The 12,295-nt window shown below is 41.9% G+C and overlaps 1 protein-coding gene across 2 annotated transcripts; it reads right to left on the minus strand.

The window, feature by feature from the left end:
• Window positions 1-248: 248 nt before the first annotated feature.
• Window positions 249-9,287, minus strand: cchcr1 (coiled-coil alpha-helical rod protein 1). Of its 2 annotated transcripts, none has more exons than XM_035990926.1 (19): window positions 8,886-9,287; window positions 8,195-8,489; window positions 7,925-8,092; window positions 7,689-7,806; window positions 7,298-7,492; window positions 6,739-6,902; window positions 6,523-6,637; window positions 6,248-6,358; window positions 5,389-5,532; window positions 5,157-5,267; window positions 4,787-4,893; window positions 4,513-4,625; window positions 4,341-4,413; window positions 3,661-3,782; window positions 3,355-3,546; window positions 1,442-1,543; window positions 1,144-1,277; window positions 914-1,061; window positions 249-614 (listed from the first exon to the last, which is right to left on the minus strand). In XM_035990926.1, exons 1-19 carry the CDS (start codon window positions 8,953-8,955, stop codon window positions 484-486), a joined length of 2,613 nt encoding a protein of 870 aa, XP_035846819.1. In that variant the 5' UTR covers window positions 8,956-9,287; the 3' UTR covers window positions 249-483. The 2 variants fall into 2 exon arrangements, with proteins under 2 accessions (XP_035846819.1, XP_031176268.1); XM_031320408.2 differs by having other exon boundaries at window positions 3,661-3,779; window positions 8,886-9,286.
• Window positions 9,288-12,295: the final 3,008 nt, after the last annotated feature.

Raw genomic sequence — 12,295 nt, forward strand, 5'->3', positions numbered from 1 at the left:
AAACCAGATTATTCTGCAACTGAAACCCTAGATATTCACAAAAACATCTAAACCTTTCATACCACTTTGCTTTTTGAGTCAAATCTGTCCATTAATGTATTTCCAGTATCTTAGTGTATTGTATTTGTATTTTATTTTATGTTAATCTGAGAATGTTTTTTGTTGTTTATGTTGTGAAGCAACAGATTGTAGCACTATGTCCAAGACAAATTTCCCCTCGGGGACAATAAAGTGTATTCTATTCTATTCTTTGTAAACATAGGGAAAGAATTTTATAAACTTAAATTTACATTTGTGTTATATTCAAGCATACTGTGTCATAGCTATCATTCTTCTTATACACCCAGTAGCAATATGACATGCGTGGTTTTCTGATGTTTGGCTCAAACTAATTGTTTCCACAGACTGTAGGTTTTCAACACTGCCCACCTTTTGTACAAATGAAAAGTGCGTTCACTGGCTCCAGTGAGTCATCATGAGGTATCAGCTGTGCAGACTGCCAGTGGATGGTCCCACGCTGTCATTCTGTCCCTCCTCCTCCGCAGAGTCCTCAGAGCTGTTTACCACTGCAGCACTGAGAGAATGGAGCTCCTCCAAAACAGACAGGAGTCTCCCTAACAGGATACAGACAGGCCATTGGTCAGATTAGTCATCATGTCTGTGTAAATGTTAGGATGTATCTAGTCTCCCATTGCCAGACCACATTCCTCCACAGCGCTGCGGAGAAAGGTCAGGCAGTTAATCATAGTCCTCATAAATCGGTCAGAGTTTAGAATGCCAACACAAAGAAAGCGCAAGGTAAGGGACATCTGGCCGAAAATGAGGGACATGAGGCAGAACAATCCCGTAAATGAATTGTCGTCGATACAGACTAGGACGTGTCTGACGCGTGAGGAGTTAGGACACTACTTACCGGCTGCAGGTACTTGGACTTCTGTTCCCACAGAGCGACTGCTCTCTGAGGGTTTTTCTCGATGTTTTCTGGGAACAGCAGAGTTTTGTAGAGCTGTTGTGTGAGTTCTTGTATACTCACTTGTCAGCCCTCTATCAGCAACAGTGGCCTAGAACAGATTCAGGTTATAGGAGTTCATCAGCAGAAATGACGACAGAAACACAAATATCCTTTGCTTTAAAAAGTCTTACCAGCAGTATTTGTTTGTCTTTCTCCATCTCCTTCAGTTGTTTATTCTGGACTTCCCTCTTTGTGTGTTGTTGAGTTTCTCTCATCTCATCCTGTTTCCTTGCTGCCTCTCTCTCAAACTGCCGCAAAGTCATAACTGCAAGAGACAATACAGACAGATCAAAAGCCATGGGGAGATGCTGCTATATACTGTGTAAACAATTCCAATCATATTAGATCACAGCTGGCATTACAGATATGACTTCATCCGCCAATGTTAAGTTGCTGTGGGCTGAGATAGCATGGTTCTAATCCTGCTACCTGCTTTGGTGTGCTCTCTCGTGGCAGTATTGACTTGAACCTCCATCTCTCTTAGCTTTTTAGCACAGCAGTCCTCGATCTCAGACACTCTCTCCTGCAGAGCTGAAAGGAAACAACACCATTCCTTAATACAGTATCCCACACACTGAAAAATAGAGTCTAATGCTGTATTTGTATAGCCTGGTTGACACCAGACCCTTCTCAGTTGTAACTGAGAGTGGGTCTGGGAAAGGTTCATTGAGAGTTCATTTCCAAAGGGGCGTCACCAACGGACGCCGCTCAAATGCCTCTGGGCGCATTGGATAGTCCAACCAATCAGACCAACGATCCGGGTGACGCTGCTCTTCGGTAGCCGTCATGTTGAATGCAAACAAAAAGCTGCTCGCTGCTCGCCGTCGCTGCGCTATCGTCGTCGCGTAAAGCCCGCCTCAACGGTTGTGATTGGTATAAAGCCCGCCTCAGCGGTTGTGATTGGTGCCTCGATTTCGGGGGACATTGGAAATGGGTTTGAATGGGCTCTTCACCAGACTGACTTGCAGAGCAAATCTCAAATTTGCCGGAAGTTCGTCAGGGTTTACCCAGGCTAGTATTTGTATGTACTTCTGGGGATAAACTGGATTTTATTGCATCTGAGTGCACATGTTCATAGACAGCAAGACCTCCACAAATTCAAGCTGATTAAATCAATTCCAGATTCATCAATTATTACAATATCACCACGGTTTCACATAAAGGACTGTAACAAAGCCAGGTGGCAATAGCGTAAGGGTCAGCTAGTGGCAACTATTTGTTCATCTTTTCTTTCAATAAAGAAAGGAGGGCTATAGAGTAAAGCAATTAAAGACCTGGAATTTAAAGGAAATTAAATCTAACAGTGTGGATTTGATGTCTGCATCATTAAAGCAGCTATAATCAACTTGTATATTACTAATGGATCCCATGATGACATGTATATGAAAGGAGTCGATCATAATGATGACATTCCACAGAGAAAATGATGACCTGACTCTATGGTTCCCCTCGACTTTCAGGTCATTGTTTGTTTGTTTTTTTTCGACCCACAACTTTACTTTTCTGGTTCACCAACTGCACGCTACTATCCCAGCACCAAACGGCAGACAAACACAATTAGTAACTTTCTGGTGAAAATATTAGAGCGTTTAGCAGCTAAAGAGACAGATATTTCCCTCAAGAGTAGGTGTAAAGCAAAACAGGGCTAAAGTTAGAGTGAATATTGGACTTACATTCATTAGGTGGACACAAACATTACTACCAATGAATGCCAATGGTGCTCCGTGTGTGTACATAGGCCACTGTTTGCTAAAAACTATGCCATATCAACTTAAAAAAGGTGGCAAGTTGTGTTTACCACTTGTTTCTGCCACAAAGTGGCCAAACAGTCAGTTAAGGGATAGTTTTACAATTTTTCAAGATGAACACTGAAACAGGTTTTGCTTGCTTTAACTATTCTTCCTGTTTATACAGGCCATTAAAAGATCCCTTCCTAAATACTTTCAGCATAAGTGATAAGGGACAAAATCCACATTACAGCAAGGAAACCTTATTTCAACTTGCATATAGGCCACCTGACTATTTAAAAAAATTGACCCTATTCTTGTGTATTCTAAGTGGCCTAAGTTGCCAAGTTAAATCCTTGTACCGACTGGGGAAAATGTATCAGGGAAACTCAGTAACTCTCCCTGATCAATGACAATCAAGGTGCTCTGGAGCATGTCACTTAATCCCCAACTGCGCCAGTGAAGCTACCAAGGAGAGCGGGGTGGCCAGGTGTGGATATGTGGAGACGGTGATGAAGGGCATTTCTGAAATAGAGCAGGAGTGCTCAGTGTGCTTTCCCTGGATTAGTCAAGGCTGAAAAACAGTCATGTGGCTTTAGGTAGCCGCTGCCTCACCACGTTCACTGTGCTCCTGCTGGCTGAGCAGCACAGAGCGGAGTTTTTCCAGGTTGACCTTGCTCTCCTCCAGCTGGGCCTGGACCTGCTGCAGCCTCTGCTCGGCCTCCTCTCTGCCAGCCACAGCCTGCCGGACCTCCACCCAGTTCTGCTCCAGCGCCTGCTGCTGCTGCAGCCTCAGTTTGCTTTCATCTGAGAAGGATGTACAAAAGTAAACTGAGACACCTACATTGCCAAAACATGGATACCCAACAGATAAACAGATAATGTTTTAATAAAGATGTTGTGCGTTGTAAGGGTGCTTACATTGTTCTTTCAGATCAGCCAGAGCTTTCCCGATGAGCTCCGGGGTTCTTTTGAGCTCCTGTGTGAGCTTGTCTCTCTCTTCGCACACCAAACTAAGCTCTGTCTGAAGGTTTGTGAGGCTGCAGGGCAACACAGACAAGATGGCAGAGCAAATAAAGGTGGAGAAAGTCAAGCACAGAGGTGGAGAAGCAACTGTATGGTGTACAACAAAGGAAGCCAAACAAGAGTGACTTTGCATACATTTGCATTTGTGTATGCACATTGTGCATTTGGCATTACGGAGTAAAATATTGTGATCAATTAATTAAAAAACATAATTGGCAGTGTGTTGCAGACTACTGAAACACCTTATTACAAAACCTCTTACAAAGCACACATATTCACAAATATTTATGAAAAGAAAAATAAACACACACACACACACACACACACACACACACACACACACACACACACACACACACACACACACACACACACACATGCATTCACCACTTCAGCCATTTATAAATTATTTGCATTTAGTCTTATATGAGTACTTAGATTAGTAAGCTATCTTTCTAATGTATTGGTTCACTAACTTATATGTAAAACTAGACACAAAAAGAAGGCTTTCTTGCTTTGGGAAAAGATTGTTTAGGTGCATTCATCATGTAAAAATGATCGGTGAAACCTCAAACCTGTCAGCAGCTTGTTCTGTCGGTTTACTGGCCTGCTGAACTTTCTGCAGAGCAACCTTCCTCATGATCAAACCTGAAAAACAAAAACATTGTGACGTACTCTCTTTACCAGAAATATGCAATTCAAAGTGAAGCACTGCGATCACCCAATCAACCTTCAGTATGACTGCACCTTGGATTGTCTCTATGCGTCTTTTAGCAAAAGTTAGCCTCTGGGTGAAAGTGTTGAGCCTTGTTTGAGCTGCGTCTACTTCTGCCACCTTGCTTTCAAATGCCAGGCTGAACCTGTGAGGCATAGCCACAGTGTGGGAAAATACAGCATTAACTGTAATACAACTTTAAACACTGACAAGAGCAATTGCTTTGTTTTTGTTTTTCCTTTTATTCCTCTATTTTACCATCTAATCCTCTCTTTTTTTTTTAAAATTCAGATAAATGTGTTTTACCTATGCACTGCCTCTGTCAGGATTTTTAGTTCAGCCTCTTCTTTCTGGCTCTGTGACTTTAGCTGTGAGTTTTCCTTTTGCTCCTGGGCCATGTCCTGTTTCAATGTCTGGGGGAAAAAATAACACATCCATGTTGTAGAGTTTTGTACACAAATGTGATGCTCAGTTTTCAGAATGTCCATGTGCCCAGCTGCTGTTCTTAAAACCTCAACTGCTCTAGGAACCTAGCAGAGTTTTCATATAGTCAGCATCCTCTGTTGTGGTAAAAATGCATGAGTGTTCATCACTTTCCTAAGCAGCCTCAAATTTATTGTGCATCATCAAAATTTCAGACAGCCACGTAAATCACATCACTTGCTCTGGTACTAACCTCCTTTTCCACTCTCTCCAGCTCCAGCTCAGCTATCCTGTCATCTAAACTGTGTTGGAGCACACTAGCCCGGTGCTGCTCCTGCTGGAGCTGCTGCTCCATGAATCTGACCTAAAACACAGCAATACAGTACCAAATACAGTACAAAAACAACTTAACGGTTAATTTTACAGTTTCAAACACAATGGACATCTTTGTACTGTGGTATATTAACAGATGACGCTTTTCATACTGTTGAAAGAAGTTTATCCTTCTCTCCTCTTAGTTCAATGTCCTTTGAGCGAAGCTGGACGCATAACTTAAATACTTTGTCTCTCCAGAGCTGAAGCACTTGAAGGCCTTCACATCCATTCTTCACAAGTGGGTCTGCCGAGTTCTATTAAAACACACACACGTATGGTAAGCGCACACACCACTTCAGCAAATCCTTAATATGAGCAGGGGTAATTATTGCATACAAATTAGTCTTGATGTTTTCCAAAGCATACTGAAGGTGTTTTAGAACGATGAGTGCTTTTTCCTTTTTCCCACAACTATATTAACAAGCTATCAGAGATGAGTTTCTAAAACAGTCTCTGCTCTCAAATGCATCACCATACAACAAATGTCTAACATCGGCCAAAAACTAAGTTGTTTACTGTGATGATTACCTATCTCAAGCAACTTTCAAATTTCTGCAAGTTGACATTCATTCCAAACTAATTAAAATGCACTTCAAAAGAAAGAAAAACACATTCAAAAGAAAAAAAATGTTTTATATGTCACATGCAGAGTCATACTGTATATACACAACATTTGGATAGAGCACCTCAGGTCAAGTGTTTAGCCAACTGAATTACTCCTGCAGGGCTTTGCCATCCTGTCTGGAGCTGCTCTATCATCAATCTTAAACCTTGTGGTCTCCTCTGGAAAATGGTTAACATGAGCGTCTTTAAGAGCCATGAAGAGCATCCATCCTTCATACCATTTTCTCATACTTTTGCAAACAGAATGGTAGGTACCTGATTGGTCTACATAAGAAGACTGCAAGCAGCAGTGCTACTGCTCACCATGTGTTATCAGCATAGCATGCATTGTTATGCGACACTCACCTTCTTCACTATTTTCTCTTCTTGGAGGGCGAGTATCTCACTCACAGAGTTGAACCTGACTGTCAAAAGCTCTGTGGTCATCTGAAGAGCTGCTTTCTCTTTGTTCAGCTTCTACACAATGGACAATAACAGAAAATATATATAAATAATGGGATGACTTGTTATGCATGTTAACTCATTATTTAACACTCTTTCTTTAACCTGCTGAACAGAACAAGATATGTTTTTTTCACCGTGCAATTACTTTACAGTAGGCTGATTGCAATCCATACTACCTCAATAGCTTTATTTAATTGTTCCTTCTCTCCTTTCTCCGGGGCAAGCTGGCCGATGTAATTTCTGAGGCTGTGCAGCGTTGTTGATTGTGTCTCAAAAGCTTGTCCCATTTGGCTGAAAAATAAACACCCCCCACCACCAAAAAAGAATCTGTGAATCTGACTACAAAGGGCTATAAATGTTTAGCTCTATTCAGTTTAGATTGAATGTGGCACCTTAAATGTTCTTTTAGCCCATCTCTCTCAGTAGATACCTCCATCAGAGTGCTTTTTAGCTGCAGCACTTCTGAAGTCATTGATTGAAGTCTGTCCTGTAGATCACTGTTTGTATTTCTTACTGCACCCACCTCTGCACAGTGGGAAGCATTCAACTGTTGCAGCTGAAAGTTTAAAGAGACAAACAATGAACATTTTAAGACACATATAATGATGTACTATCTTATTTACATTAGTCTATATCCACAACGTCCCACTTCCACCAAAACAAGTTTCTTCCCGAGGCTATTTTGCAGCAGCACCGTTGCTCTGTCCGGCGCTTAGCGCCGCCCATGACGATAGTGATTGGTTTAAAGAAATGCCAATAAACAAGAGCATGTTTTTCTCCCATCCCAAAATGCTGTGTGGACTAGCCAGACCCTCCTCCACAGCACCGTGAAGGAAGGTCTAGCACAGCGAGACTATATTTACATGGGTTCCTGGATACAGGGCCTTGAGCTGATATCACTCAAATAAGTTTATGATGGTTTAAATGTCCTTACAGTAATTTGCCACACACCTCCACCTCCTGCTTCTTCTGCATTTCCTCCAATTGTTCTGACAGTCTCAGAGTCTGCTGTTTGGCCTCCTCCGCAGCTTGTAACCTGCCCATTTCAGCCTTCAGAGCGAGCTCCTGGGCTTCCTCTTTGCTCCTCGCTACATCCCTCCTCAGCTTTGTAATTTCCTCACCCGACTCTCTCTTTAGTCTATCAAGCTGCAAGAAACAAAAATGTTGAGAATATATTAAACTAACTATGGTGAAACTTGCTCAGGTGACTGTAAGCTATTATTAAGACTACAAGACTGTACTAAAAAAAGCTGACTTCAAACTGCAAAAATTTGTTACAAGATGCCATCAATTCTCAGGTGATCTTTGTCAAATGAAATGTTTTATTAGTAAATAGCCTTACCTGTGAGCTTATTTTCTCCTTTTCTGCACTGCTGTGAGTGCGCTCCGTTCTGATTTGGCTGAGTTCAGTCTTAGCCTTACATAGCTCTTCACGCATTGCTTCCAACTCATGGCTCTGTCTGTCGTACAAAGGTTATGCCATATTAAGCTTGTTCAAATGACTCATTGGTAATCTCTGAAATGTTTGGTTACAAACTGTAAAATTACTCGATTGCATAACATAAGCATATCTTCTACCTGTTCTGAGTGCTGCCTCTGTCTCTCATATCTTCCCTGTGTCTCCCTGCAGCCTCCTTCAGGGACTCCACCTGCCCCTTCAACCTCTCAGCTTCAGCCTTGTGCTTCTCTGCCTCCAGACGCCACTCTGACTCCCATCTGGACCACTGCTCACTTCTCTCTGCACATCTGTGTTTGAGGAAGAGGAGCTATTCATGTACCTAATATGCCATCTTACTGACAACGAATAATGGTATTTCTAATAATGGTACACAACATATTGTGGAATACCTTGCCCTAAGGTCTGATGGGTGATCCATTGGAATCATTCCTCTTATGCGGTCTCCTTGTAGCATCATGATTCTCTGATTTTCCTTCCTCAGTTCCAATATTTCCTGTTGGGCCTGAGTGATGGCAAGCCATGGATTGGCAGGACTGGGATCCCCTGATGGAACTGATGTTACCCCTGGGTTTATCCAGGAGATGGGTGGCAGTGTCCCTGTGATTTGAACGCCTCTGTGTGCTCCAGCAGACTGGACACTTGATGCGAAATGCGATGGGGGTACCAGGTCTTCCTGGATATTACCTACATAACATAAAATAATGTTTATGTGTGTGCATGTCTTGACTTACCTAGGCTAGCTATGCTATGTCTAGAACTATGCCAATGTAACGTTAATATTTCTAATGTTTCCTAAGTAACGTTAGAGTTTTTCAGACTGGGCTTTCAAAAAAGTTACCAAGATAAACATGACAACTTCCCTCCCCGAAATACAGCATATTCTTGTAAATAAGTAGCTAGTCAACGCTAGAGCTGACAAATGCATACTAAAGTAAACTTAGATAATAGGTCAACTGTACGGAACATCGTGCAGTGTACGGAACACCATTACTCTAGCTACGTTAGCTACATTAAAGGCTAATGTTAGCTAGCATTGTCTTGAACTCAACATTTGCTTGAAGTTAGGAGCAAGAAACTTACTTGAAACCGCTGGTGAGGTAAAATCAGTGGGTACTACGAGCCTTTCTTTTCCCACGTTACGTCTCTCCATGATCAACACACGTAGCGTTAGCGTTAAGCTATTACTGCAAGCAGTGTATGGTCATTAACTTAACAGGTCAGGGTTGTTAAGGTGCTGTTTTTGAGTTATTCTCCCGCGAGTTATGTTATTCGTGGTTGCCTTAGTTACGGGTTAACGTTACAACGTTAAACTCCGGGCTTTTTCAGCTAGCTAACTTTTGATGCTCAGTTTATTTACAATACCTGAAGCATCCCGGAAAACATGTATGTTTATGAAGTTAATATAAATGAAATGATGTAACGTTATCGGACATAACTGCTGTCACACATTATAATCGCGCAGTGTATCACGGGAAACTGGAAGGAACCTGGTAAATCTATAGTACTATTCCCTGAGTTGTTTCTTGCAGGGTGTTTTTCATCTCAGGCTGCCCTCAAATCTCGCCTCTATCACAAGAACCCTGCATTGGCCCTTATCATACAGTATATATTGGCTGGTGCAGAGTTTGGCAGGGGCAGGTCATGTCCATGGATGTATATTGTTAATATAATACATCCATGATGTATATCATGGTCAACCTGGGAATCAGCTTACCTGATAGACCAAAGTCAGGATAACGAAAGTCCATATCCACAGTTTTGTTGCACTTGCACTTGCTCTGTGAGGGGGACAATTCCACATATGTTTATATGTCAAAATAATTATTTTGGTGTAAAGGTGGTTTCATAAGGATTTTTTATTCAGATATCATTGAGATATTGAAATATATTATTGTGATGATTAGTGGAAAGGGACTCAGTGTAAATGCACTTAATTATATCTTAAAACTAAGCCATTCCTTTTTTGCTCGGGACTCCCTCACCTCAAGAACATCTGACAACCAGACCATTTTTTTTTTAAGGTATTTTTGGGGGGCATGTTAGGCCTTTATCTGACATGACAGCCGAAGACATGAAAGGGGAGAGAGGGGGGAATGAAATGCAGCGAAGAGCCGCGGGTCGGAGTCGAACCCGGGCCCGCTGCGTCGAGGAGCAAACCTCTACACATGGGCGCCCGATCTACCAAAGGCTATCTGGGGCCCAACCAGACCATTTCTGCATGATTTTTTTCAGTCCTGCAGAAAAGGAAGCAATGGAGCATGCTTTCAGGGCAGCAAATAATTGCAGCTGTGAATGGTAATTGGTGATAATTTGATTATGTGACTGAATTTGTGGTTTGAGGTGCATCTGTAAATAGGTTACCTCCAACTGTGAAATTATCAATTATATGAATAATTTACATTATGCATTTGCATATTTCGACAGATTTCTGTGTGCTTACTACTTTCCTCTATCTCAAGTGATGCACATTTGCACACACTGCATTCATGCTGTACAAACTGCAAACATGAGCTTACCTTCAAATGAAGGACTGCATCTATTGCTTGTATGATTGACAGAATATTCGCTATTCAGAAGGCTATCATCACTATTTTCATTCTTCACCACCCATTTCTGTTTGCTCTTACCTAAAGTGTATCTTCTTCTCTACAGCTGCCATGACCCACTTTCCCCCAGGGGTTCATAAAATTTTCATATAATCTAATCTAATCTATTCATGGTGTATTCAATGAACAAAGAGGCATTTTAGTTTGATTTGTTTACATAAATGATCACATATATCGATACAACCATGACAATACAATAACATTTAAAAAAAAATAAAGGATAGAGGGGATGGCTTCAAAACATAAATACCTTAACAAATGACAAAAGATGCATAAAAATGCAGGTACATTGCCAAGACAGACAACTGATGCCAGTGCAGCAAAGACTGTGGACCTCGTATATCCATAATGTAGTGAAGTGGTTGTTGGAGAAGAGTGAGTGTTGTGCATTATTTGGGCATGCTGGTATTGTATCCTCTCTTAGTGCTGAACACACACACACTGCAGCAGGTCCTGAATAACAAAGCAGAAGAAAAGAGGGATGGGAGGCTATATGGGAATCTAGAAAACAAAGACAATACCGATCCTTTTCAGAAAGACGGCAGAATTAAGATGCAGCTCTGTTTCTTTGAAGGATACTTAAGAGCTAATCAAGGTGGACCTTCACTGCCTATCACACTTGAAATACTATAGGACAGCTAAAAAATGAGCATTTTGAAAAAGGCAGACAGCAGATTGAGACATTTTTGTGAATTGTCACCAGAAATGTGTAGCACAGACATCCTTTCTTAGCCACGTCCTCCAGCTCCTCCTGGAGATTCCCGAGAAGTTCCCAGGTCACATGGGATATGTAATCCCTTCATTGAGATCTGCCCCAGGGACTGCTCCCAGTTAGATGTGCCTGGGAGGCATCCTTATCGGATGCCCAAACCGCCTCAACTGGTTCCTTTTAATTTCAGGGAGAACAAGTTCCTTTCGAATGTCTCCACACCCAGATCCTAAGGATGAGGCCGGATACGTGCAACAGAAGCTCATTTTGGTCATTTGTAACAGCAATCACATTGTTTTCTGCCACTACCCATTGCTTGTGACCACCATGAACTGTATAGGTGACCACATAGGCAGTATCAGTTGGATTCATGAGTTCCTGAAAGTTCTCCTTCCAACACTACACTACATTGTCAGGTTTCCTATATACCTGCTTCCTGACCCATCTGGCAGTTTTCTAAAACCTCCTTGAGGACAACTGAAAGTCCTGTTCTATTGCCTCACCAAATTCCTCCCACACCGGAGTTTGCCCACCCCAAAAATCCCCTCCTTGAGCATGACCTGCAGAGGAGCTCATAGTGTCTGGTGGCCTGCAACCATGGGGCCCAGTCAGGCTCAGCATTGGTTTGTGCGCCTGGCCTACAGGTAAAGGTTCAGTGCAATAGTCAAGCTGATAGACAAAGGTGAGCCCTGGCAAACTGATCCCTGAACACACACACCTTTGGTACATGAACCAGGGCAAATACATATGCAGAAATTAAATATATGGTGACTGACAGATTGACATGATTTTGCCATACCCATGGCAACAGTCCTCTTGACAGACGTAACCCCTGTCAGTTCAACCCTAGGTGTGAATATTTTCATTATGATAGAGAATGTAAATATTCCTCTTATTCTCATATAACAACAATGGATATCCTGGAACACCCATGGCCACGGAAACTGCTTTTTTTTTTTTGTCCCTAATCAAGCTGACTCAGCCCACACTTACTGTAGGGTTCATGTGGAGAAACTGTCCATTACTGCAAATATCTGGACAGGAAATTGTGTCTTTAATTAAAATGTCTTCCTTTCAAAATGTGCTTGTTGAACTCTTCATATGCCACAGGGGTAAAACTGGTAAGTCCAGAACACACAGAAAAATGCCCTCATTAAAAACATAATACTGGTAGT

This window comes from Sander lucioperca, chromosome 13 (genome assembly GCF_008315115.2).
Source record: "Sander lucioperca isolate FBNREF2018 chromosome 13, SLUC_FBN_1.2, whole genome shotgun sequence".
In the NCBI taxonomy this organism is placed as follows: Eukaryota; Metazoa; Chordata; class Actinopteri; order Perciformes; family Percidae; genus Sander; species Sander lucioperca.

What these genes read in the sequence shown, in the direction of transcription:
- cchcr1 (XM_035990926.1), bottom strand. Translation starts at nt 8,955, where the DNA reads ATGGAGAGACGTAACGTGGGAAAAGAAAGGCTCGTAGTACCCACTGAT. An exon ending in CTGACAGAGGCAGTGCATAG is followed by an intron (nt 4,626 to 4,786) that starts GTAAAACACATT and finishes TATGCCTCACAG; the next exon opens with GTTCAGCCTGGCATTTGAAA. An exon ending in ACAGAACAAGCTGCTGACAG is followed by an intron (nt 3,783 to 4,340) that starts GTTTGAGGTTTC and finishes TGTGTTGCCCTG; the next exon opens with CAGCCTCACAAACCTTCAGA.